The following is a 22,844-nucleotide window of genomic DNA, read 5'->3' as shown; positions in this document are numbered from 1 at the left end:
CCAGGGGAGGCTGACAGAGCTTTTTTTACGTTGATACTGAAGCAAGCCTGATGTGTCGCGTCCATGATTGTGTGAGAATTTGCATCTGTCCACACACAGACTTGTAAAGGGGGGTGAGTGTATAATATTTTGAGTAGGGACCCATGTTTGGAAACATCTGCCGACGATGCTACAGAATGTCGAGGCAATAGGCACCGACACCTGTAAATGAACGTGTTTGCGGGGTGACTGCATGATGATGTTACAAAACTTTCAAGGATAATGTAATAGGTTAGGTAAACAATCTACTCTACAAGAGAGTACGCGAAGGATCTTGCCCCCCTTCTTGCAGCGGTGTACCGCAGGTCTCTAGAAGAGCGTAGCGTTCCAAAGGATTGGGAAAGGGCACAGGTCATCCCCATTTTCGAGAAGGGACGTCGAACAGATGTGCAGAACTACAGACCTATATCTCTAACGTCGATCAGTTGTAGAATTTTGGAACACGTATTATGTTCGAGTATAATGACTTTTCTGGAGGCTAGAAATCTACTCTGTAGGAATCAGCATGAGTTTGGAAAAAGACGGTCGTGTGAAACCCAGCTCGCGATATTTGTCCACGAGACTCAGATGGCCGTAGACACGGGTTCACAGGTCGATGCCATGTTTCTCGACTTCTGCAAGGCGTTCAATACAGTTCCCCACAGTCATTTAATGAAGAAAGTAAGAGCATATGGACTATCAGACCAATTGTGTGATTGGATTGAAGAGTTCCTAGATAATAGAACGAAGCATGTCATTCTCAATGGAGGGAAGTCTTCTGAAGTAAGTGTGATTTCATGTGTGCCGCAGGGGAGTGTTGTAGGACCATTGTTATTCACAATATACATAAATGTCCTTGTGGATAACATCAGAAGTTCACTGAGGCTTTTTTTGTATATCAAGATGTTGTAACAATGGAAAATTGTACTGAAATGCAGGAGGATTTGCAACAAATTGATGCATAGTGTAGGGAATGGCAAGTGAATCTTAATTTAGACAAGTGTAATGTGCTACAAATACATAGAAAGAAAGATGCTTTATCATTTAGCTAGAATATAGCAGGTCAGCAACTGGAAGCAGTTAATTCCATAAATTGTCTGGGAGTAGGCATTAGGAGTGATTTAAAATGGAATGATCGTATAAAGTTGATTGTCGGTAAAGCAGATGCCAGACTGAGATTCATTGGAAGAATCCTAAGGAAATGCAATCCGAAAACAAAGGAAGTAGGTTACAGTTCGCTTGTTCGCCCACTGCTCAAATATTGCTCACCAGTGTGGAATCCGTACCAGGTAGGGTCGATAGAAGAGATAGAGAAGATCCAGCGGAGAGCAACACGCTTCGTTACAGGATCATTTAGTAATCATGAAAGGGTTACGTAGATGATAGATAAACTCCAGTGGAAGACTCTGCAGGAGAGACGCTCGGTAGCTCGGTATGGGCTTTTGTCGAAGCTTCGAGAACATACCTTCACCGAGGAGTCAAGCAGTATATTGTTCCCTCCTACGTATATCTCGCGAAGAGACCGTGAGGATAAAATCGGAGAGATTAGAGCCCACACAGAGGCATACCGACAATCTTTCTTTCCACGAACAATATGAGACTGGAATAGAAGGGAGAACCGATAGAGGTACTCAAGGTACCCTCCGCCACACATCGTCAGGTGGCTTGCGGAGTATGGATCTAGATGTAGATGATGGCAGGAGAACACACATAAAAAAGGTATCGAAGTTTACAAACTGTAATGGCTTTCATATGTATGTTCTCCTGCCACCACTTGGTGAGTAGATTGTTTACCTAACCAATTACATTATTTTCGGAAAAGCTTTCGAGGATAATGGAGAGGGGAAAATGTATCAGCTTGAGGTCAAGTTATAAGCGAAAACTGTTCTGATACTTCTGACAGTGGAATGTGTGTACCAGTACTGTTGCTTTTGAGACTGTATGGCTGGCAACTTTCAGTGGTGGTAGTATGTATCAAAACAAGGAAATTTGTGTAGTAAATGTGGGCTCTAAAAAGCATACCTTACGAGCTATGAGCACTTGTTTAATAGAGGAGATTTGTTTTACAGTAATAAAGATGAAGAAGTGGTTATAGCTCCTCAGGTATGCATTTTAGAGGCCCATGTTTCCTAGACATTTTTTTCTTATTTTGTTCCATAGTATTGCAAGTTGCATACCTTGCGATCTTAGCAAAAACGCTACCAGTATGTGTATTCCACTGTCAGACATATCAGAATGAGTTTCTTTTGTAACTTCAGAATTGTTCGTTTCTGGTACAGGGATGCTGCCTTTAGGGGGTGCATTTATCTGTCTGCATCATCCTCGAAAGTTTGTAGATCATCACAGAACTACCCTGCATATACATACTATAACTTTTCCGGCATCTATAACTTTGACACTCAGCGGCATTATTGGATGATGTTCTGGACGTGGATTCCTATTCAAAATATTATGTATTCACTCCCCTCTACAAGTCCCCTTTTAATGGGAATTTCCAAACACCCCCTGTTTTAGTAAATTACTGTGCTATTTCTTCCAAACACCCTCTATTCTAGTAATTTACTGTGCTATATCTTGTAACAGCCTACACCACCCAATACTACACAAGACTTGTAAAAAGTAAAATGGCCCTATCTCAAAAGGCAGTAGGCTTCCAGACTTACAATTATAGAACTTTTCTTCTAGTTTCGACGAATACTACCTCTTTAACTCTTGTATGAATGTCACACGGTTTTTAACCACCCTGTATTGGGAAGCAATAATGTGTATATGTGTGTGTGTGTGTGTGTGTGTGTGTGTGTGTGTGATGTCGTGTCCACCCCAATGCTCAGCGGCCTGAATTGCCTCTGTAGTTTCGCGAGTGGACTACATTGACAGCGGGAGGTGACGAGACCTCCAGAACATTTCACTCGTTCTACAAGGGTGGATCACCACCTGCAACATTTACAGAGATTGCAAAATCCTTTTTGAAGTTTGTAGCAAGGAAATATGCATTTACTCGGTACTGAATGTGCTCTGTGGTTCTGATACCTTTTCTTTCCTTTAGTGTTTGTCAATTCTCTCTCCCCTTCAGTCACTTTTCAGTCACGAGCATTTTGATTAATGGGAACAGGTCAGACAAGAAAAGAATTGAAGCTTTCGAATTATGGCACTACAGAAGAATCTACATCTACATCCGCATCAATACTCTGCAAGCCACCTAACGGTGTGTGGCGTATGGTACCACTATCGGTTCTCCCTTCTATTCCAGTCTCGTATTGTTCGTGGAAAGGAGGATTGTCATTATGCCTCTGTGTGGGCTCTAATCTCTCTGATTTTATCCTCACGGTCTCTTCGTGAGATATACATAGGAGGGAGCAATATACAGCTTGATTCCTCGGTGAAGGTATGTTCTCGAAACTTCGACAAAAGCCCGTACCGAGCTACTGAGCGTCTCTCCTGCAAAGTCTTCCACTGGAGTTTATCTATCATCTCCGCAACGCAGCGCGCCGCTCTCCGTTGGATCTTCTCTCTCTCTTCTATCGACCCTGTCTGGTACGGATCCCACACTGCTGAGCAGTATTCGAGCAGTGGGCGAACAAGCGTACTGTAACCTACTTCCTTTGTTTTCGGATTGCATTTCCTTAGGATTCTTCCAATGAATCGCAGTCTGGCATCTGCTTTACCGCCGATCAACTTTATACGATCATTCCATTATAAATCACTCCTAATGCGTACTCCCAGATAATTTATGGAATTAACTGTTTCCAGTTGCTGACCTGCTATATTGTAGCTAAATGATAAGGGATCTTTCTTTCTATGTATTTGCAGCACATTGAGATTCAATCGCCATTCCCTGCACCGTGCGTCAATTCGCTGCAGATCCTCCTACATTTCAGTTCAATTTCCCATTGTTACAACCTCTCGATATACGACAGCATCATCCGCAAAAAGCCTCGTTGAACTTCCAATGTCATCCACAAGGTCATTTATGTATATTATGAACAGCAACGGTCCTACGACACTCCCCTGCGGCACCCCTGAAATTACTCTTACTTCGGAAGACTTCTCTCCATTGAGAATGACATGCTACGTTCTGTTATCTAGGAACTCCTCAAATGCTGAAGATTTGGGTGGGTACATCAAATAACTAACAAATAGGTACTGAAAATAACTGAGGTGACAAGAAATTTGTGGCACAACCTGACTAAAGGAATGGTTGATAGGATATGTAATGAATCATTGAGGAAATGCCAGTTTGGTGGTGGAGGGAGGTATGGTTCAGGGATAAAAAGACGAAGGTGTGAATACAGTAAGCACTTCCAAATGTATGTCAGTTGCCATACTTATGCAGAGATGAAGGGACTCTCACAAGATGGCCTAGTGGGAGAGCTGCACCAGTCTTCGGACTGGAGACCACAACAGTTGTGTACTGCATTACTGTGTTTCCAACGTACACAAAATTTGTCTTCTTTGTGCAGGAGTGATATTTTTGCGTGTTTCGTAATTTATGCTAACAATTGTGTATTATATGTCACATGTAAATTTGTTACACACTAGTCAGAGGAGGACATCAATTCTAGAAACCTGTAACATCCTTTAATCACTTGCCTCAATTTGCCAATTTACTCGTAGTCGGGTTTTGTCTACGTGCGTACACGAGACTTAGACTGATCCGTTTTGCCACAGGGCCTGGTGGCGAACGAGACACTGGGCTACTTCCTGGCACGCATCCAGCTGTTCCTGGAGCGAGTGGGCGTGGACCGCCGCCGGCTGCGGTTCCGTCAGCACATGGCCAACGAGATGGCCCACTACGCCCGCGACTGTTGGGACGCCGAGCTGCTCACGTCCTATGTGAGTAACCTCACACCTGCTAATCTGTAATGGTAACGGAGACTCTAGATTGTTTATAAGTATCTTCAGGATTTCAGAAGATTCCTGTACAAAACCTGTGAGTCGTACAGAAAAATGATGCTCGTCATTAGATAGAGCACTCTCCAATTTGAAAGTGCACGGGTAGGGGTATGCATGTCGAAACATATTTTATAAAGTTACGTCCACACATATGCAACTTTCTTCGTGCACTATCACGGAGGCACGGCAATAAAAGTGCGCACAGAAATTTGTGGAAAGAACACGTGCACACGGGGGCATTCTTGTGTCCACACATTGGCTTGTTGCACGAGCAGTCTGCTCTAAATCACTGTCTTTGCCTGGTAGCTTGAGCTGTATTTAGAAGAAAAGGTGACAGAAAAAGAAAACACAAAAGTGACTGTAGATAAAAGAAGGGAAATCTGTGTCGCTCGAGGCTTCCCGGCCGACGAGTTGTGTTTTGTGGTTCTCGGGTGAGATGTCAGATGTCGTCGTGAAATTTCGACAGTATTACATCGGTGGAGCTGACCGACATTTTGAGGTGCGGCACACGCAGTGCTGATGCTGTGACCGTAGCTTCCTATTTACGACAGTCTGAGAAGAAACTCCACAGGTGTGAATTTACCAAATTCGATGACTCGTACTGCAGATATGCCGATCGGTTGCGAGAGAGACAGCGACGTCACCTGTCAGATGATGCGGAGCGGCTTCAGTCGTAGTGCACTATCGGCACTCGCCCCGGCACCCTCCGTCAGGAGTCACCGTCCGAAATACGTGTCCACACTTGGGTGTGCCCATCTCCGCCATTGTCAGTCAGACATCTGTGTCGCCACCACATAATCGTCCATCGTACAATTGACAGTTCTGATTTGTTGTCACTGTGATTATAATGTGACCGGCGATGGATCCTGTGCCGTGCCGAGTCGGTATCCTGTGTCCCCGTTAAGTAGATTAGTCGAGCTGCAAATTCCCACCACTTCTTTAATAATACTCTCCCATCACAAATATGCTGGCAAGAGAATGTTGATGTTTTTGTACTTCCTATTGTGTCTTGTACTGAGACAACGTTTGGCCACTGCAGATATCTCTGGCCGGTCCAGACACGCGTGTCGTCGATGTTCGACTAATCTATCCTCTGTGGTGCGACAAGTTTATCCGATGTGTGACGTCCTGCAGCTATGGGAATGTTTCAGAGAATGGATAGTTCAAACGGGAGATTTGCCGTGCCTTTCACCTCGGCGCGTGCTGATCAGAGTGAGGAGTTGGAAGAAACTGAAGAACAAAGAGGAATGGTGAACTTGCCATATGTCAGCAATGTCTCTTTGAAAATGAGGAAGATTATTGGAGAAACATAAAGCTAAGTGTATCTTTCATCCGACAACAAAGTTCGAGAGTTCTCTTAGGCTCAGTTTAAGAAGGCCCGGCACCTCTAAGATTCCCTGTAACTGCGGGACATCGTACTTTGGACAAAGTTGTCGTACTGCGGAGGACAGACGTGTCGAATTTTGATGACACACCTGTCTGGAACAGATATCTGCAGTGGCTGAGCATTGTCTCAGTTCAGGACACAGTATCGAGTACAAAAATACCAAAATTATCGTGCCGACAACTTTGTGCTGGGAGAGTGTTATTAAAGAAGTGGTGGAAATTTGCAGCTCGACTAATGTTCTTAACAGAGACACGGGATACTGACTCGTAACGGCACGGAATCCGGCACTGGCCACTTGAAAATCACAGCGACCACAAAGAAGTAGTGCCGGTTCTACTGGGGATGACGCTGTGGTGGCGACAGGCGTTCGGTCGCCAGTGGTGAGGACGGACACATGCCAGCACGGACACACACAATTCGGAAGGGGGTTCCGACAGAGTGCACCAGGGCGGCCGACCGCAGCACGCGGTGCGACCGATGCCTGGCGGACGATCGTCCGTCGTGGTGCCGTCTCTCTTGCTGCCGATCGCCATATCTGTACTGTCGGTCACCAAATTTGGTGCGTTCGTGTCTGTGCGGTTTCTTCTCAGACTGTCACAAATAGGAGGCTTCGGGGACAGCCTCAGCAGTGTGTTCACTGTACCTGTAGGTGTCGGTCAGTTGCACCACTAAAATATTGTGGAAATTTCACGACAACCGACGTCTCACCGAGGACCGTACTTACAGGGTATTTGTCATTATGTGAAGGTTCATTACTTTTCAGTGCGTCATTTGTATTTTATTTTACAAAAAATGTTGTTTATGCAACATTAATCGTGTCACTTAATGTTCTCGGACTTGGCAAATTTGGGACTTTCATATATGGCACTTTTGTTTTCCAATTTTGTATTATCGATCTCCTTCATTCCTATTTGTAGTCATTTGTTGGGGAGCTACACGTATCCCGTCATTTCTTTTGTTCAGATGTCTGGCTCCTCAGTTTTTGTGCTATTTGTTGCTGTAGCATGAATATTTGTACATGGTTTTCACATACTTTTTTATAAATTTCTGGCTTATTCGTCTCTTCTTTCCCGCTTTGAAACTAGTAGTATCTTATTCTTTACAGTAATATAATCGTAGCCTTTTTATCTAATACTTGACGCTCAGGGCAACGTATCTCAAATTTTTATTTGAGTAATCTTTGTCTCTAATTATACATAAATTTAAGTGTGCTTCTTTCGGAGTCAACATGTATTATAGCACACAAACTGCTTCACAGGAGAAAGTCGACACACTGTGGAATCGAGCACGTGGTTCCCAGCTGACTGTCATCTACTAAAAAGTGCAAAGTTTCCCACTTTTGGTGACCTCCATTTCCAGGAAGTCACACATGCACAGATGTGCCCACATAATTGCACTGTAGAAAATCTATTTGCTTGTGCAAAGCTGAACAGCAAGAAACGGCATCATGTGGATGCACCTTAAAGGAGTCAGTCGTGGCAGTTCGGCGACAGTTGGGTACCGTGTATCGGGTGAAAAGACAAAACAATATGTGGGTGGTACAACACATTCTGGGAGACGGGCTGCTTAGATGGTGGGAAGAAGACAGAGCAGCTGGGACTGACAGCAGAGGAGGTGAATGTGTGTGGGAATTATTTGTCAGGAGCATAAAGAAATTGATGACACATGTGAGGAGTGAATTGCAGGTACCGGAGTTGAGTCTGGTGCATTCTACACAAGTGTCTGACAGGGTGTACATATCGTGGGACAGCTGGGAAGTCCGGAAAAAAAACGGAAATTTTTTCATCTGGAAAAAAACCTGAAGTTTTTTCATCAGAAAAAACCATGAATTTTTTAGTATTCCAAGAAGGAGGTGATGGTGTTATGGTGTGGTCATGTTTTTCATGGATGGGGCTTGCACTGCTTGTTGTTTTGTGTGGCACAATCACAGCACAGGCCTGCATTGCTACTGAAGAGCTATTCGGGGATGGCGATTGCATCTTTCAGCACGTTCGAGCACCTGTTCATGATGCACAGCCTGCGGCAGAATGGTTACACGACAATAACGTCCCTGTAATGGACTGGCCTGCACAGAGTTGTCCTGACCTGAATCCTATAGAACACCTTTGAGGTGTTTTGGAACGCCGACTTCGTGTCAGGCCTCACCGACTGACACCGATACTTCGCCTCAGTGCAGCAATCCGTGAAGAATGGACTGCCATTCCCCAACAAACCTTCCTGCACCTGATTGAACGTATTCCTGCGAGTGTGGAAGCTGTCATCAAGGCTATGTGTGGGCCAACACCATATTGAATTCCGGCATTACGGATGGAGGGCGCCACGAACTTGTAAATAATTTTCAGCGAGGTGTCTGGATACTTTTGATTACATAGTGTATGTTCTTTTTGCACATTGTCCACATATAAAGACCTGTCCATTGAGGCACCTTTAAAAATCGAATACCAGTGATGGAACAGGCTTTTCTTTGGGTTTCTTTGCTAGCTCCGATGTCCAGGTTAGTGCGATAAAAGCTGGGGCAGATGTTCAAATTGTGCGACACTTGGCACTATGTGCATCCGTTTGCACACTTTATTTACTTAACTTTTGTTTATTGACATTTGCTAGCATCATCTCCTGTCACCTTCTGTGTCAATGCTATCACACTTTCTCGTTCTCATCAGAGAAATTAATGTAATTAACACTGAGTTCTCACAGCTTCCCGTTAAGGTGTCTTTCCACGATTGGTTTTGTAATCACTTTTCGCGCTTGAACTGTGCAATACTGACATGCACCTCATTGAATTGGAATGTGCCTACCTAGTCAAATAAGCAATTTATTTCCCTGTACGGCCAGGCAGTGTGGTGATTCTTCTGGAAAACCTGGAAATCTCAGGGAATTACATTTTAGCTGGAAAAATCACAGAAATCTTGGGAATTTCAGGAATTTCATAAAATCTCAGGGAATTCAGTGTTTCTAACTTAATATTTAGATCTAAAAATATATATAAAAACAAAGATGAGGTGACTTACCGAACAAAAGCGCTGGCAGGTCGATAGACACACAAACAAACACAAACACACACACAAAATTCAAGCTTTCGCAACAAACTGTTGCCTCATCAGGATTAATATTTAGATCTAATTTTATTGACTTTTAAAATACAAGAGCAAATCATAAAGTCTTTGCCCCTATATTTTAGCCAAATTATGGCTGTAAATGTGGAGTCAACATATCCATTCCCAGAATTTGTGTGTGCCAGCCTTATGTGCTGGTAGCTCTATCACATGGTGCTGCTGCCAGTTGTTAAAAATGGGGGTTGTGCTTCACATGTCGATGGCATTACAGCAATGAAAGCAATTTGTTTTCTACGGAGTGAGGGACAAACGTTTGTGGAGACTGACAGGGAAATGCAGCCCACATATGGGGGAAAACTTTCAATTTGAGAACTGTGAGGTGGTGGTGGTGCTGGTGTTGTGAATTCAATGAAGGACGTGCAGTCTTGTATGACAATAAGCAATTGGAGGAGTTGCATTTGTCACTGACTGATGACAACATTTCCAGTGTGGATGCAATGGTGAAATCTGATTGGCATGTGCATATCACGGCCTTTCCCCAGGAGATCGGCATATCGAATGTGAATGTTTACGACATTGTTCACGTGTCTTTAGGATATTGGAAGGTTTCATGTCAGTGGATGGTTGAAGAGTTGGATAAGAGGATGAAAGGCAACCGAATAATGTCTTCACTGAATCGTCTGGAATGGTACTCCGAGGAGGGTGAAGGTTTCATGGACCGTGTTATTACCGGTGATGAAACATGGATGCTGCATTTCATGCTGGAATCTGAGCAGCAGAGCACAGTGTGGAAACGTATGTTCGCATGTGACAAAAGAATTCCATTCTGTGGCATCTATTTGGAAATTGACGTTAGTGGCCATCTGGGATAGCCGTGGACCACTCCTACCTGATTTTGTGACACGAGGTGCAACCACCAATGCCGACAGTTGTTATCCCACACTGTCACATCTGAAGACTCCCACCAGGCGAAGGTGCCGAGGGATTCTGGATGTGGACGATGTGACTGTGCTCAGTGACAATGTGAGACCGTGTGTGGAGATCTGAATTGCCAAAAAGTTACGGGCATTTCACTGGGAGATTCTGGACCACCCACCATACAGTCCAGACATTGCCCCTCGTGATTTCCACACCGAGCAGGTTTTAGACCTGGGAAGTCCTGTACCAGTCAAATTCTGGCACTGATGGAACATATCGATTATGGGTTTGAGAATAAACTAATCACCGGGCTGGCACTAGTCGACCTAAGTTCCGCCTACGATACAGTAGATCACCGGACACTACTGCATAAAACCTACGAGACCCTGAAAGACTACCACCTAGTCAAGATAATCGAATCCCTGCTCCAAAATAGACAGTTCTTCGCAATGCTTGAGGGGAAAAAGAATCGATAGCAGAATCAGAAAAATGGGCTCGCCCAAGGGGGCGTGTTGGCGCCAATCCTATTCAACGTATATACAAATGACCAACCGACTCCAGACAAAACCAAAACTTTTGTATATGCAGACAACCTGGCAATAACAGTTCAAGGCAACAGGTTTGAAACCATCGAGGAGAAACTAGAAACTGCCCTTTCTACAATGTCGACCTACTACAAAAAGAATTCTCTAAAACCCAATCGCACCAAAACTCAAGTGAGTGCATTCCATCTGAACTCGAGGCAGGCAAAGTACAGGCTCAGGCTCAATGTTACCTGGGATGGGACATTACTAGAACACACAGATACTCCCACCTACCTTGGCGTTGCGCTGGACAGAACATTGACATAGAAATATCATTGCAAAAAACACGCAAAAAATTAGAAGCACGAAATTCCCTAATAAGGAAGCTGTCCAATAGCAAATGGGGTGCCAAACTGTAATGGTACTTTGACTACCGCGCCTCCGCCAATACAAAGATATAATTTACGATAGCGCATGCGGAAGAGCGCTGCGCCAGCGACCGATTTGTATAAATAATTTTGTTTTTTTTGCGTAGGTTTTTGTTTTTAACAACTAATTGATCACACTCTCTCTCTCTCGTCTTCATACGAAAGACGTGTATTTTTCGTCGATGTGTTGAATGGGCTTTTGGGTGGAAATTAAAATTATATTACAAAGCGAGTTTGTTTCAATAGTGATTCGAGGTGGTTATCGCCAAATTTGTAAATTGATCATGACAGTGACAACTTGAAGAAGTTTTCAACAGACGGAGAAAAGTGAAAGACGGGTCGTACTACAAGAGAAATTAGGAGGACAGCCATGAAGACTATATTGTAATTATTACTGCGTATCTAACAAGATTATAAGGTAAATTTCAATTAGTTTCTGATGCTATTTCCGTACAGTCGCTTTTTGTAGTGTTGCCGACCCGGTCTGCCATGCACGGTCAAATTACAGCATGATCTCAATCAATAATACGAAGTCCGCCTTATCCGTGACAGAAACCACCAAAATTCCAAACCCAATCAGATTTTCTATTTTATATTTTTCACGGCAGAACCCCGAGGATAAGGAAACACTACAAAACCTACGGTGGTCAGAACTTCAGCCCAAGCTTTGTGCTTCTCAACTGCCGAATATGCCTGCCCGGTATGGTGCAAATCTGCCCTCGCGAAAAAGGTAGATATTAGCTTGAATGAAACATGCAGGATAGTGACAGGCTGCATAAAACCAACCCCCATAGAAAATCTTCACAGGGCTGCAGGTTTCACAAACCCTGACTCACGTAGGAAAGTTCACGAATATACCGAGGAGCTAAAACAAACCTTTGATGCCCGTCACTTAATATTTGGCCTAGAGTGTGGCCCCAGCAGATTCAAATCCAGATGCCGTTTCCTAAGTTGCGCCTTAGATGAGTCCCCCATCTTCTATCCACTAAGAGAGGACCCACCGAGTGGCATTTCTGGTGATTGGAAAACCTGGAGAATGCTTAACCGCATCAGAACTGGGGTGGCTCCTGTGAAATCTAATCTGATCGAATGGGGTTTGTCGGACGAAAATGACGACAAATGCGACTGCGGCACTCGACAGGACGTGGAACATTTTCTACAGTGTCCTGCCTGCCCCCACAGGTGCACGCTCGACGATCTATGGCTGGCTAAAGAAGAAGCATTGGACATTGTCCAATACTGGGCAAACAAATTGTAGTTTCCGGACACGAAAAAGTAAACTAAGTCCACATTTTTAGACCGCTGAAGAAGTTCCTGGGAGGACAGCGATTCACAAGTAACGACAAAGCCGAGACGGCGGTCCGACGGTGGTTCCACAGTCTGCCAGACGAACTTTACCACAGGGGCATCTCAAATTTAGTGCTGTGACTGGACAGATGTGTGAACCGGTGTGGCGACTGTGTGGAGAAATAGTGTAAGGTATGTAGAGCAGGATGTGTATTTGTTATTACCTCTATGTAGCATACTTTGGCTACCAAAAAATAAGGCCAAAGACTTTCTGAGGTGCCCTCATGCTGAATATTTCAAAGTGTGTTAATTATAGGAATATTATTCCACATAAATTATCGACATTCAAATACTGCAGTTAAACTATCGTTTATGGCTGACACACAGCCCAGCTGAGAGGGGAGAGAAGTCTTTCTTGTGGTATGCTGCGCTGCCCCCCCCCCCCCCCCCCTCCTCTCTCCCAATCACCATTTATTTACCAGGAGCTTCTCAACACTATCTTCCTCCCCACACTTGGAATTCTCGGGGATTTTTTTTTCCAAATTTGAATAGCCACCTTGCCAGATAATCAGTTTGCCTTTGCCAAGTAATATGCTCAATACATTATGTTTGTTTATGTTGAGTGAAAGCTGTATTTTCAGTGTTAATTTTACAGTGTTGTTGACATTTTTAATTTGAAAATGGAGACTGCAACTTGTAGTGTAATGACGTAAGTTTTGTATAAATGTTTTTTTTGTGTTGACATATGACAATGTGCAGATTTAATCACCTACGTCAGTTACAAAACACTTCAAAATTATTTCAATTCTTTTTAAAGTTGTCTCTGAATGGTTCTTGAACGAAACTGTAATTAAAACATCATCATTTGAGTCATATGCGCAGAATTATGTCACTCGGTCCAATTGGTTTGCACAAACTTTTTTTAAATTTAGATGTCGTTTGTTTCTTCTCAGAAATTATATTAATGCAAGTTATCTGCTTTAATAAATATTAAAACCACATTGAATAAACTTTTAAGACTCAAACTCGCAATGAACGTTGTCAAAAATTAATAATCTTGTCAAATAAATCAATAATACTTCTTCCTTAATATAATTCTTCATAAATAAATTCTCGGATCCCGTATTTAAACTTTTGTAGTATATACTAGTTTATTATCTTCATATATACTACATATAGACATGAACATGAGCCTTGACAAGATAGGACTGAACATTTACAACATGATTAAACTTTCTATGACGTTATTGTTGTAGAAACATTACAAATTCTTATTTTTTCTGTTTTTAGAACCACGGCGCAACAACTCAATTTCAGGATCTTCTGTTGCTCTTTGGCTGTTGACGTGCGACGTATAGTGGCCAGCAATTTTCTCTCTGGTCCCGGCAGTGAAGATGCTGTCTCCGTTCGTTGCGCCACCCTCTCTGTACATGAAACATAAAAATAAATACAAAACTTTAGATAATTCACAAGCATTACAAATATTACAAAATACATAAACAAAACACTAAATTAAACTTATATTCACCTGCAAACTGGGCTGACACTGGTCCCATGGGTGACGCTTCAATTTCGTGTCCCACTACAAACTGTAAAAAATTTTGTGCTTTTCAATATTAATGGAAACAATAGCTTCTCCAGTCCAGAGGCACACTATCCGATGAAAAGTATCGAGACACCTATTAGTGGAAATTAATACGTGATGTGTCCACCCTTCACTTTTATGACGACTCAGGGCCATTGTCAGTGAGGTATCTGGACATCTCTGGAAGATTGGCAGCCCATTCTTCCTCAAGAGCCAAACCTGGGGAGGGTTGTGACAGGGGACACTTGTGTCTGCAGTGAAGTTAAGACTTCATCTCAACCGAAAGGTGTTCCGTCGGTTTCAGGGTAGGATTCAGTGTAGGGCAGTCCATTGCAGGAATGTTATTCTCCACAAACCGTTGCCTCACAGATGCTGCTTTATGACAGGGTGCATTGTCTTGTCAATACATACAGTTATGTCTAGACTCCTCCACTGCACACATACACGATGCTGTGAAATGTGTTTGTGTACTTCTGAATTTAGGAGTTTGTTAAGCACATTAAAGGGACCACCTAACTAAAAAAAGACCCCTGTACTGTATTCCACTGTTGGGTAACATTCTCCAGGCATTTGGCAAATCCAAACCCTCCCATCAGATTACCACAGTATACGGCCTGAAGCGTCGTGCCGAATCGCTCATTTCCTGTCATCCACTGTCCGGTACTGTCGCTGTCTATCCCACTTCGAGGGTCGCCTATTGTCGAATGCAGAAATTTGCAACTTATGGGGACCTGCTCGGCTGTCAGACCCCGTTCCGTGTAACTCGATGCCGGCAGTAATCGTGTCGACCTTACTGCCATTAGCACTTGTGAACTCGCAGGCGATTTCTTCCACCAATTTCGTGTTACTTTTTACGATCACTCTCTGCAGTGCTTGGAGGTCCACGTCCATCGGTACGAGAGTGTCAAAACGTCCCCAAAAGAGTTGTCGCTCGTGTGGTGTTGGACGACAAGCCATCATTCAGAGTCGTCGAACTCTCCTGACTGACACGTTCTTCCGTTACTGCTTCTCTACCGACAACAGAATATTCGCCACCTCCTTTCACACTGGCGTGTCTGCCTCTCGGGGTCAGCTCCGCATTACGTAGCGCTGTCCAGATACTTTTGGTCAGGTAGTCTATTTGGCATTTTCTAGCTCCTTGTTGTCAAATAGACTACAGAGACCGGACATTGATCATCACTGAAGCTCTGTTGTTAAAGTTTCAGGATTGCAGTTTCTGTGCCGATGCTCGATGTACCGATGGTAATTTGTGTGGCTGGCTTTTACAGGATAGCAACAGTTATTTTTTGTTGGTCTAGGGCAGGAATTACTTGTCAAAATAAATAATTTTTTTTGCTATTTGTAACCTTTATTACACTTAAAATACACACAATCACCCAAACTGAACTTCCACTGTGGTATACATTGAACCAGTATTCAAAAGTTACTACAGGTGTTTCAGAGGCCATTGAGACAGAATATGAAAGGTACATCTTACTTTGCCTTTTCATTGGCTTCATAAACAATAAATGATGTGGTCATATAAGTATTTAGTAGCATTAGGAATATTTTTGTGTACCACTTCACACAGTTTTTCTTCTTTCCACAATGACAGTTTGTAGCTCCTGACGTCTTCTGGCTCACTCACTTTCTGACATAGATCGTAACATATTGTCAGCACAGATAGCCCTGCACATAGCGGACGAAATAGTGTTGCTCACTGTCGGCAAATACTTTAGTCTGTGTTCGTAGAGGTCCCTTTTGACACCCCTCGTGGTCTGTACCCGTCCCGCGATATGGACGGACGTCTTCAGAGGCCTCGAGAAGGGTGCCAGTCCTACCCTCCTCCGACACTCGTTTTGTTCGATCGTCCACGATTATTCTAACTCTGAGTACGCATCTACACGAACGGATCGAAACTCGACAACAGGGTCGGTTACGATTTTGCACGTGTGAGGGGACACGAGAAGCACTCTTTGCCAGGAAACATTAGCGACGGCCCTGGACATTTGCACAAGCCCCGCCCATTTACCCCCCTCCACACCTACTCCCCGCCACACCAACCAAGAGCGCATCAATATGATCTTTATATCTAAAAACAAAGATGATGAGACTTACCAAACAAAAGCGCTGGCAGGTCAATAGACACACAGACAAACACAAACAAACATACACACAAAATTCTAGCTTTTGCAACCAACGGCTGCTTCGTCAGGAAAGAGGGAAGGAGAGGGAAAGATGAAAGGAAGTGGGTTTTAAGGGAGAGGGTAAGGAGTCATTCCAATCCCAGGAGCGGAAAGACTTACCTTAGGGGGGAAAAAAGGGCGGGTATACACGCGCGCGCGCGCGCACACACACACACACACACACACACACACACACACACACACACACACACACACATATCCATCCACACAAATCTTAACTGCCTCGGTACTTCCGCCTCGACTGACATCTCTGCCCAACCACTTTGCCTTTACATATGTCTGCCTGTGTCTATATATGTGTGTGGATGGATATGTGTGTGTGTGCGCGCGCGAGTGTATACCCGTCCTTTTTTTCCCCCTAATGTAAGTCTTTCCGCTCCCGGGATTGGAATGACTCCTTATCCTCTCCCTTAAAACCCACATCCTTTCGTCTTTCCCTCTCCTTCCCTCTTTCCTGACGAAGCAGCCGTTGGTTGCGAAAGCTAGAATTTTGTGTGTGTGTTTGTGTTTGTTTGTGTGTGTGTTTGTGTTTGTTTGTGTGTGTGTTTGTGTTTGTTTGTGTGTCTATCGACCTGCCAGCGCTTTTGTTTGGTAAGTCTCATCATCTTTGTTTTTAGATATATTTTTTCTACGTGGAATGTTTCCCTCTATTATATTCAATATGATCTTTGGTAGTCCTCGTCGCTGTCGTGTTTTTGTACGTAGTTTTTTGTTTTACCGCGGTTGTCCATACTAGCAGTGTTGTGCTGTTAGTACTTCTTAGCATTTTGTGTAATACTGTCAAAATGAAACATTGATATGCACTCTCAATAAAGTTATCATACACAAGGTACCTAATCTTGACTGTTGTGGCCAACTGCTGTCAAAACTGATATCTAACAGACATTAAAGTATGATAAGATGTGTTGGAATGACACTGACGTAATTATGTACATATGTTTAACAATAGGCAGCTCTAAAGCTCTCAAACACTGAAGAAGAACTCAAAGTAATCTCGTGTCTGCTATAAGCAAGCAGTCATAAGAGCTCACAAGTAAAAATTCATCCATTACACAGCCAAATGTTAATGAAGAGTGTCACTGTATAAATATCTGACTGCTCGCATTACGCATTTCTACATTATCCCACTCTTATATTCTTTAGTCTTAATGAGGTAATCAGAAACAAACTGAGACATCGACTTTGCCTTGTTTATGCACAACATTGACCTTAGACAATCGAGATAATGAACAGCATCCTTGGCGATGTTACCGATTAATATTTCCCAACAGAATTTCTTACACTATGCGAGGTGACGGAAATTTGCGCTCACTGCAGTTAACAAATATCAAATTTTTTGATACAGTGCAGATGAAAGCTCATGAAATAAAAAGACAGTGTGGATACCATTCTTACTTTTCATTCTTATTGATGATTTTTCAACTCGCATATTCGATGAACATATTTCTAATTCTTTTCACAATGGTACCGGAAAAACTGTATTTCATACTAACTACTGATTTTCTCCCTTGTTATGACTGGCATATCTGTGATACGAACAATTTTGATGTTGGAACACGTGCCAGATCGTGCGCTCGGAGCTTAGGATGTGGATTGGTGTGGAGGGGGGTGATTGGGCGGGACTTGTGCACCGTCCGGGGCTGTCGCTAACGTTAGGTCTCTTTGCCGGGAGCATGCAGTGTATACACTGCAGAGTCGGTCACTATATCTCGGGCTTTACGGTACATCAAATCCCCGGCCACTACGAACTTTCCGATCGGTAGCGATTCCACGAGTTGCATAAAATCTGTATCCCCGAGCTGTCCCAAAAATCCTTCGGTCACCAATGTCGAGACGTGTAAATTCTACAGCTCTGGAAGGGCAGTGGCCTTCATTCGGACTCCAAATTACACGGGCATTCCGGGAAACGAACTCACCGACTGTGTAGCCAAAGAAGCAACTACGGGAGATAAAGTCGATGTCAGAGTACCGATTATAACATCGTCGAAATATTTTGAAGCTCTGGGAATTTGAATGGCTGGCTAGTACGACTCAAAACGAGTTGAAAGCGATGAAAGGGACCACTGAGGTGTGGCGTATATCCTTCCGGGCATCTCGGAAAGATTCCATTCTCTCGTGCAGACTACACGTCAACCACGCGAGACTCACATACGAGTTCCCCCAGTGTCGGGAGGATCCGCCTCACTGCAGGTGCTGTAGTCTACTGACAGCAGTACACATTCTTGTCAAGTGCATGCTGTCAGCTTGTGTACCTCGCTACCTCAGATGCTTGCGGACGACGACACAGCCACTACCAAAGTGTTGCATTTCCAGAGAGGGAGTGGATTTTACACTAAACTATAATACTCCGCCACTTTCACTGTTATGTGTGTGTGTGTGTGTGTGTGTGTGTGTAGGGGGGGGGTCTCACCCTGCTCTCAGTCGTTACATCATATATTTAAAAGAAACTTGATTTGCAGCCTCTTAGTGACATTACTACGACCACCCTTATGCGACTGGTGCAAAATTTGTTTAGGTGTCATCTGTCAGGTGTTGAAACCGGCCTGCCAACTTTCGTTTTTGTTTCTCGACTCCTCCTCTGTGTTACAATTTTTTTCCAATAGTGTACATCAATATGTGTGATTACATTATGAAAATATCCATGCTATTGCTGGCCTGGCAGTGTGTCATGATAACACGTGTATTTCTCCCATAATCGGGCAAACTTGTGCTCGCCAGATATTGTTAGCATATTTTTTCTAAAATGAGTTTCAGATTTCTAAATTATTAAAAGCACATTAGAATCGTACTTTCACATAAGAGTAATGCAGCCATCTGTACCTGCACAAGACATTGAGCGTTAAAGTGTTCCACATTTTGGGAGGTGGTAGTATGTACCAAAACAAGAAAAAAATGTTCAGTAAATGTAGGCTCTAAAATGCATGCCTTAAGAGCAGTCGGCAGTTGTTCATCATTGCTAGTGGGAAATGTCTCTCTTCTTCTGTAAGCTTTTTGCTGTTACCAGTGATCTACCGAATGCAGTAGAGAAGTAAGGGTACATTCTTCTGTTATTGTCAATAGATGCAGCAGTCAGTAAACATCTGTTAGTGGTGCTACTATATACCTTATTCACACTTCTGGATAAGTGCAGCATATTAATAAATTCTAATGAAACCTGTTTGTGTTTTGATAAGTCAGAGGCTGATACGTGCTGGAACAAATGACTCAATAATTGTGCAGACAGTACCCTGCATTGTGGATATTTTTCAGTGTGCAGGAAACAGGCTCGACAGTAGCGCCCATTTGCCAGACTGTAACGGAAGGTGCTGTCTGCAATTTTCTGTGTAGAATAGTAAGCTTCTGTTATGCTGGTAAGTGCAAAGATAGAACTGCAGTGGAAAGACATTTCACAAACTTTTCAAAGCACAGACTGGTTCGGTTCAAACTATTATACGTGCTGCACCTACCCAGAACTGTGACTAAAGTTTACAGCAAAAACACTAACGTACATTAAGTGTGTGCTGTATCTGTGGACAGTAAAACAGGAAAGTGTCGTCATTTGTTTACTACATTGTGTAGGTCATTAGTAATAAGAAAGAGCTGTTTCGTAGTAAATAAGGTGAAAGAGTGCTCGTAGATCGTAAGGTATGCCTTTTAGAGTCTGTTTACTAGACAGTTTTGTCTCATTTTGGTTCGCACAAACACCCCGCAAAATAAGGAATATTTTTTTAACACTCCTCATACACAAACTCACTCTGACACAGATTGCCGGTGCATAATCAGTAAAAAAAGCTGTAAAGCGCAACAACAGCTATACTCGACAGCACGGGATCGAAACTCGAAATGTTAGACGATAAGACTACGTGATAGACAGTATGCTTACACTGACGTATGGGACTGAAATTTACTGAGTGGTCAGTGCCATTCAGTCTTAAAATTCTAAACAGGTGTTGTCAACACTGAGAATAATTGCTTTTTAAATTTTTGCTTGTCACATTTTATTTGAATGTTAATCAAAATTAGTGGGCATCTCGTGTACAAAAACACACATCTCTTTTACTCACTTGCCACCACTGACAAATCTCCCCAGGCAGATCGGTTAATGGGAGTTGTCTACATCTACATCTACATCTGCATCTACATTTATACTCCGCAAGCCACCCAACGGTGTGTGGTGGAGGGCACTTTACGTGCCACTGTCATTACCTCCCTTTCCTGTTCCAGTTGCGTACGGTTCGCGGGAAGAACGACTGCTGGAAAGCCTCCGTGCGTGCTCGAATCTCTCTAATTATACATTCGTGATCTCCTCAGGAGGTGTAAGTAGGGGGGAAGCAATGTATTCGATACCTCACCCAGAAATGCACCCTCTCAAAACCTGGACAGCGAGCTACACCACGATGCAGAGTGCCTCTCTTGCAGAGTCTGCCACTCGAGTTTGCTAAACATCTCCATAACACTATCACTCTTACCAAATAACCCTGTGATGTAACGCGCCACTCGTCTTTGGATGAGGTGTGGTGGTGATCTCTCTCAGCCACATGTGAGATTCCATAGGGAAGTATATGTGACTTTGCCAGAAGAAGGGTAGTATGACACTTCCCGAAACGTCGCGAGACCCGAGAAACCTTCGTCAATACATAGGAAAGAGTTTCACAGCAGTGGCACAGTACTGCAGTCGGGACAGTAAGGGACCGTAGGAACACCACCGGTCATCGCCCGGAACACCTGCTCTTCGAGCTGCTTGTAGCTCCGGTGCCCACTCACACATCCACTGTCGACAAACACTTAAAATCGTTCAAATTGTTCATCACGTACAGTTTGTTTCCTTAAATAATTTGTCATTAAATCTTAATGTGCTTCTTTATTGTGGGACCTGCAACATACATAATGTCACAGTACGACGTTACGCAGAGTATTTGTAGACAGTATGCTGCTTGATATTTTATATTAGTATATAAGCATATTTCAGCTTTATTGCCTTCATCAGTACATCTGCAAACAATCACATAATTTCCATAATATATAATTTACAAACTTCTTTTACATTGGATGTTGTTTTCACACCCTGACATTGTACGTGGACATATGTCGACTTCGAGTGAACTATTACTGCTGTCTGTAGTTGTTGGATGTAATACTTTTTTCAGTAAAGTTTTGAAGTTGTTTGATTGGTTGATGTTTGCTAAACATCTCCATAACATTATCACTCTTACCAAATAACCCTGTGATGTAACGCGCCACTCGTCTTTGGATGAGGTGTGGTGGTGATCTCTCTCAGCCACATGTGAGATTCCATAGGGAAGTCTGTAGTTGTTGGATGTAATACTATTTTCAGTAAAGTTTTGAAGTTGTTTGATTGGTTGATGTGCCACGTGTATTATAATATTATTAAACCCTGGAATCTACAAAATTGACTGCAATAACTTAAGAAAATTTTATATAGGACAGATGGGAAGAAATTTTGTCATCAGAATAGGAGAACATGTGAGAGTAACAAACGACAACCGATCCACCTTAAACACGACCCACAGCAGCTAAATATCTTCGAATAAACAGCTAGCTGTGAAACTTGAATTTCTATGACTGTCAGAATAATAATAGAAGTATTATAATATATGTGCAACATTAAATTATCGAACAACTTTAAAATGTTAATGAAAAAATCTATTACATGCAACAACTACATACAGCAGCAATAGTTTACTCAAGGTTGGCTGGCGTCCTGTACAAAAAACTTTTATAAATTATGTAGGTTGTACATAAATGCCATTTTAATTCTTCAAGCTTTCCCAGTGAGGTGTTGATATGTTGATAAATCGGGTTTCTGCCGGTTATTCGCGGCTATCCTGCACGATATTTCAACTGTGTGACTCGCAGTCTTCTTCAGGTGCTGTCTGATACTGATTCCGGTGTGGAACAAGTGTGGTATTTATGCCTATGTTGTACTAGGCATTCCCTCTGCGATCCGCACCGTGTCTGTGCACGGTGCACGGTGTGCACTGATCAATAGCGAGGGCTGTAGCCTTTCCTTCTAGCTGCGGCTGTTCTGAACACTGTACGTGTACTTTGTGGTTATTATCCGTATATAATAATACTGGCAGAAACCTGATTTATCAACATAAATGCCGTTCTTTGCAGATGTACTGATGAAGGCAATAAAGCCAAAATAAGCTTACGTATTGTTTAAACATAACAGGAGAAAATAAATATGTAAACAAGAAACTATTTTGAGATTAATGCGAGATGTTACTGGCAGGGCTGGATCGAGTGCGTGGGCTGCGCAGATCGCTCCGCCTTCGACCTGACGCAGCACTCGAAGGCGACAGGAGTGCGGTTAGTTGCCGAGAAGAAGCTGCCGCAGCCCGTCACAGTGGACGTCGCAGGTAGGTGCTCGGAATCTGTCGCCGTCCTCGTGGCTGCCTAGTTCTGTGTCAACTGGTGTCAGCGAGACACATTTACAAGGGTGGCTCCCGGCTTGCTGTAAACCTTTCAAGTTGGCCCAAATGCTAAACATTTCAGGTACCGTACTTAACCTGATTATTTGTCAATAAAAAAATACAGGGTCGTCTTGTATTTGCAGTTTAAA

The 22,844-nt window shown here is 43.2% G+C and overlaps 1 protein-coding gene across 1 annotated transcript in view; it reads left to right on the top strand.

The window, feature by feature from the left end:
• LOC124554144 (glycine--tRNA ligase) overlaps positions 1 to 22,844 on the top strand; it is a 157,560-nt gene that overhangs the window by 66,935 nt on the left and 67,781 nt on the right. The window contains exons 8-9 of the mRNA XM_047128209.1: positions 4,687 to 4,851; positions 22,515 to 22,641. Of these exons, the coding sequence (XP_046984165.1) occupies positions 4,687 to 4,851; positions 22,515 to 22,641 (292 nt within the window). The remainder of the gene's footprint in view (positions 1 to 4,686; positions 4,852 to 22,514; positions 22,642 to 22,844) is intronic.

This window comes from Schistocerca americana, chromosome 11 (assembly GCF_021461395.2).
Source record: "Schistocerca americana isolate TAMUIC-IGC-003095 chromosome 11, iqSchAmer2.1, whole genome shotgun sequence".
Taxonomy (NCBI): domain Eukaryota; kingdom Metazoa; phylum Arthropoda; class Insecta; order Orthoptera; family Acrididae; genus Schistocerca; species Schistocerca americana.
The sequence above is the reverse complement of the archived record's forward strand: the minus strand, read 5'-3'. Positions and strand labels throughout refer to the sequence as shown.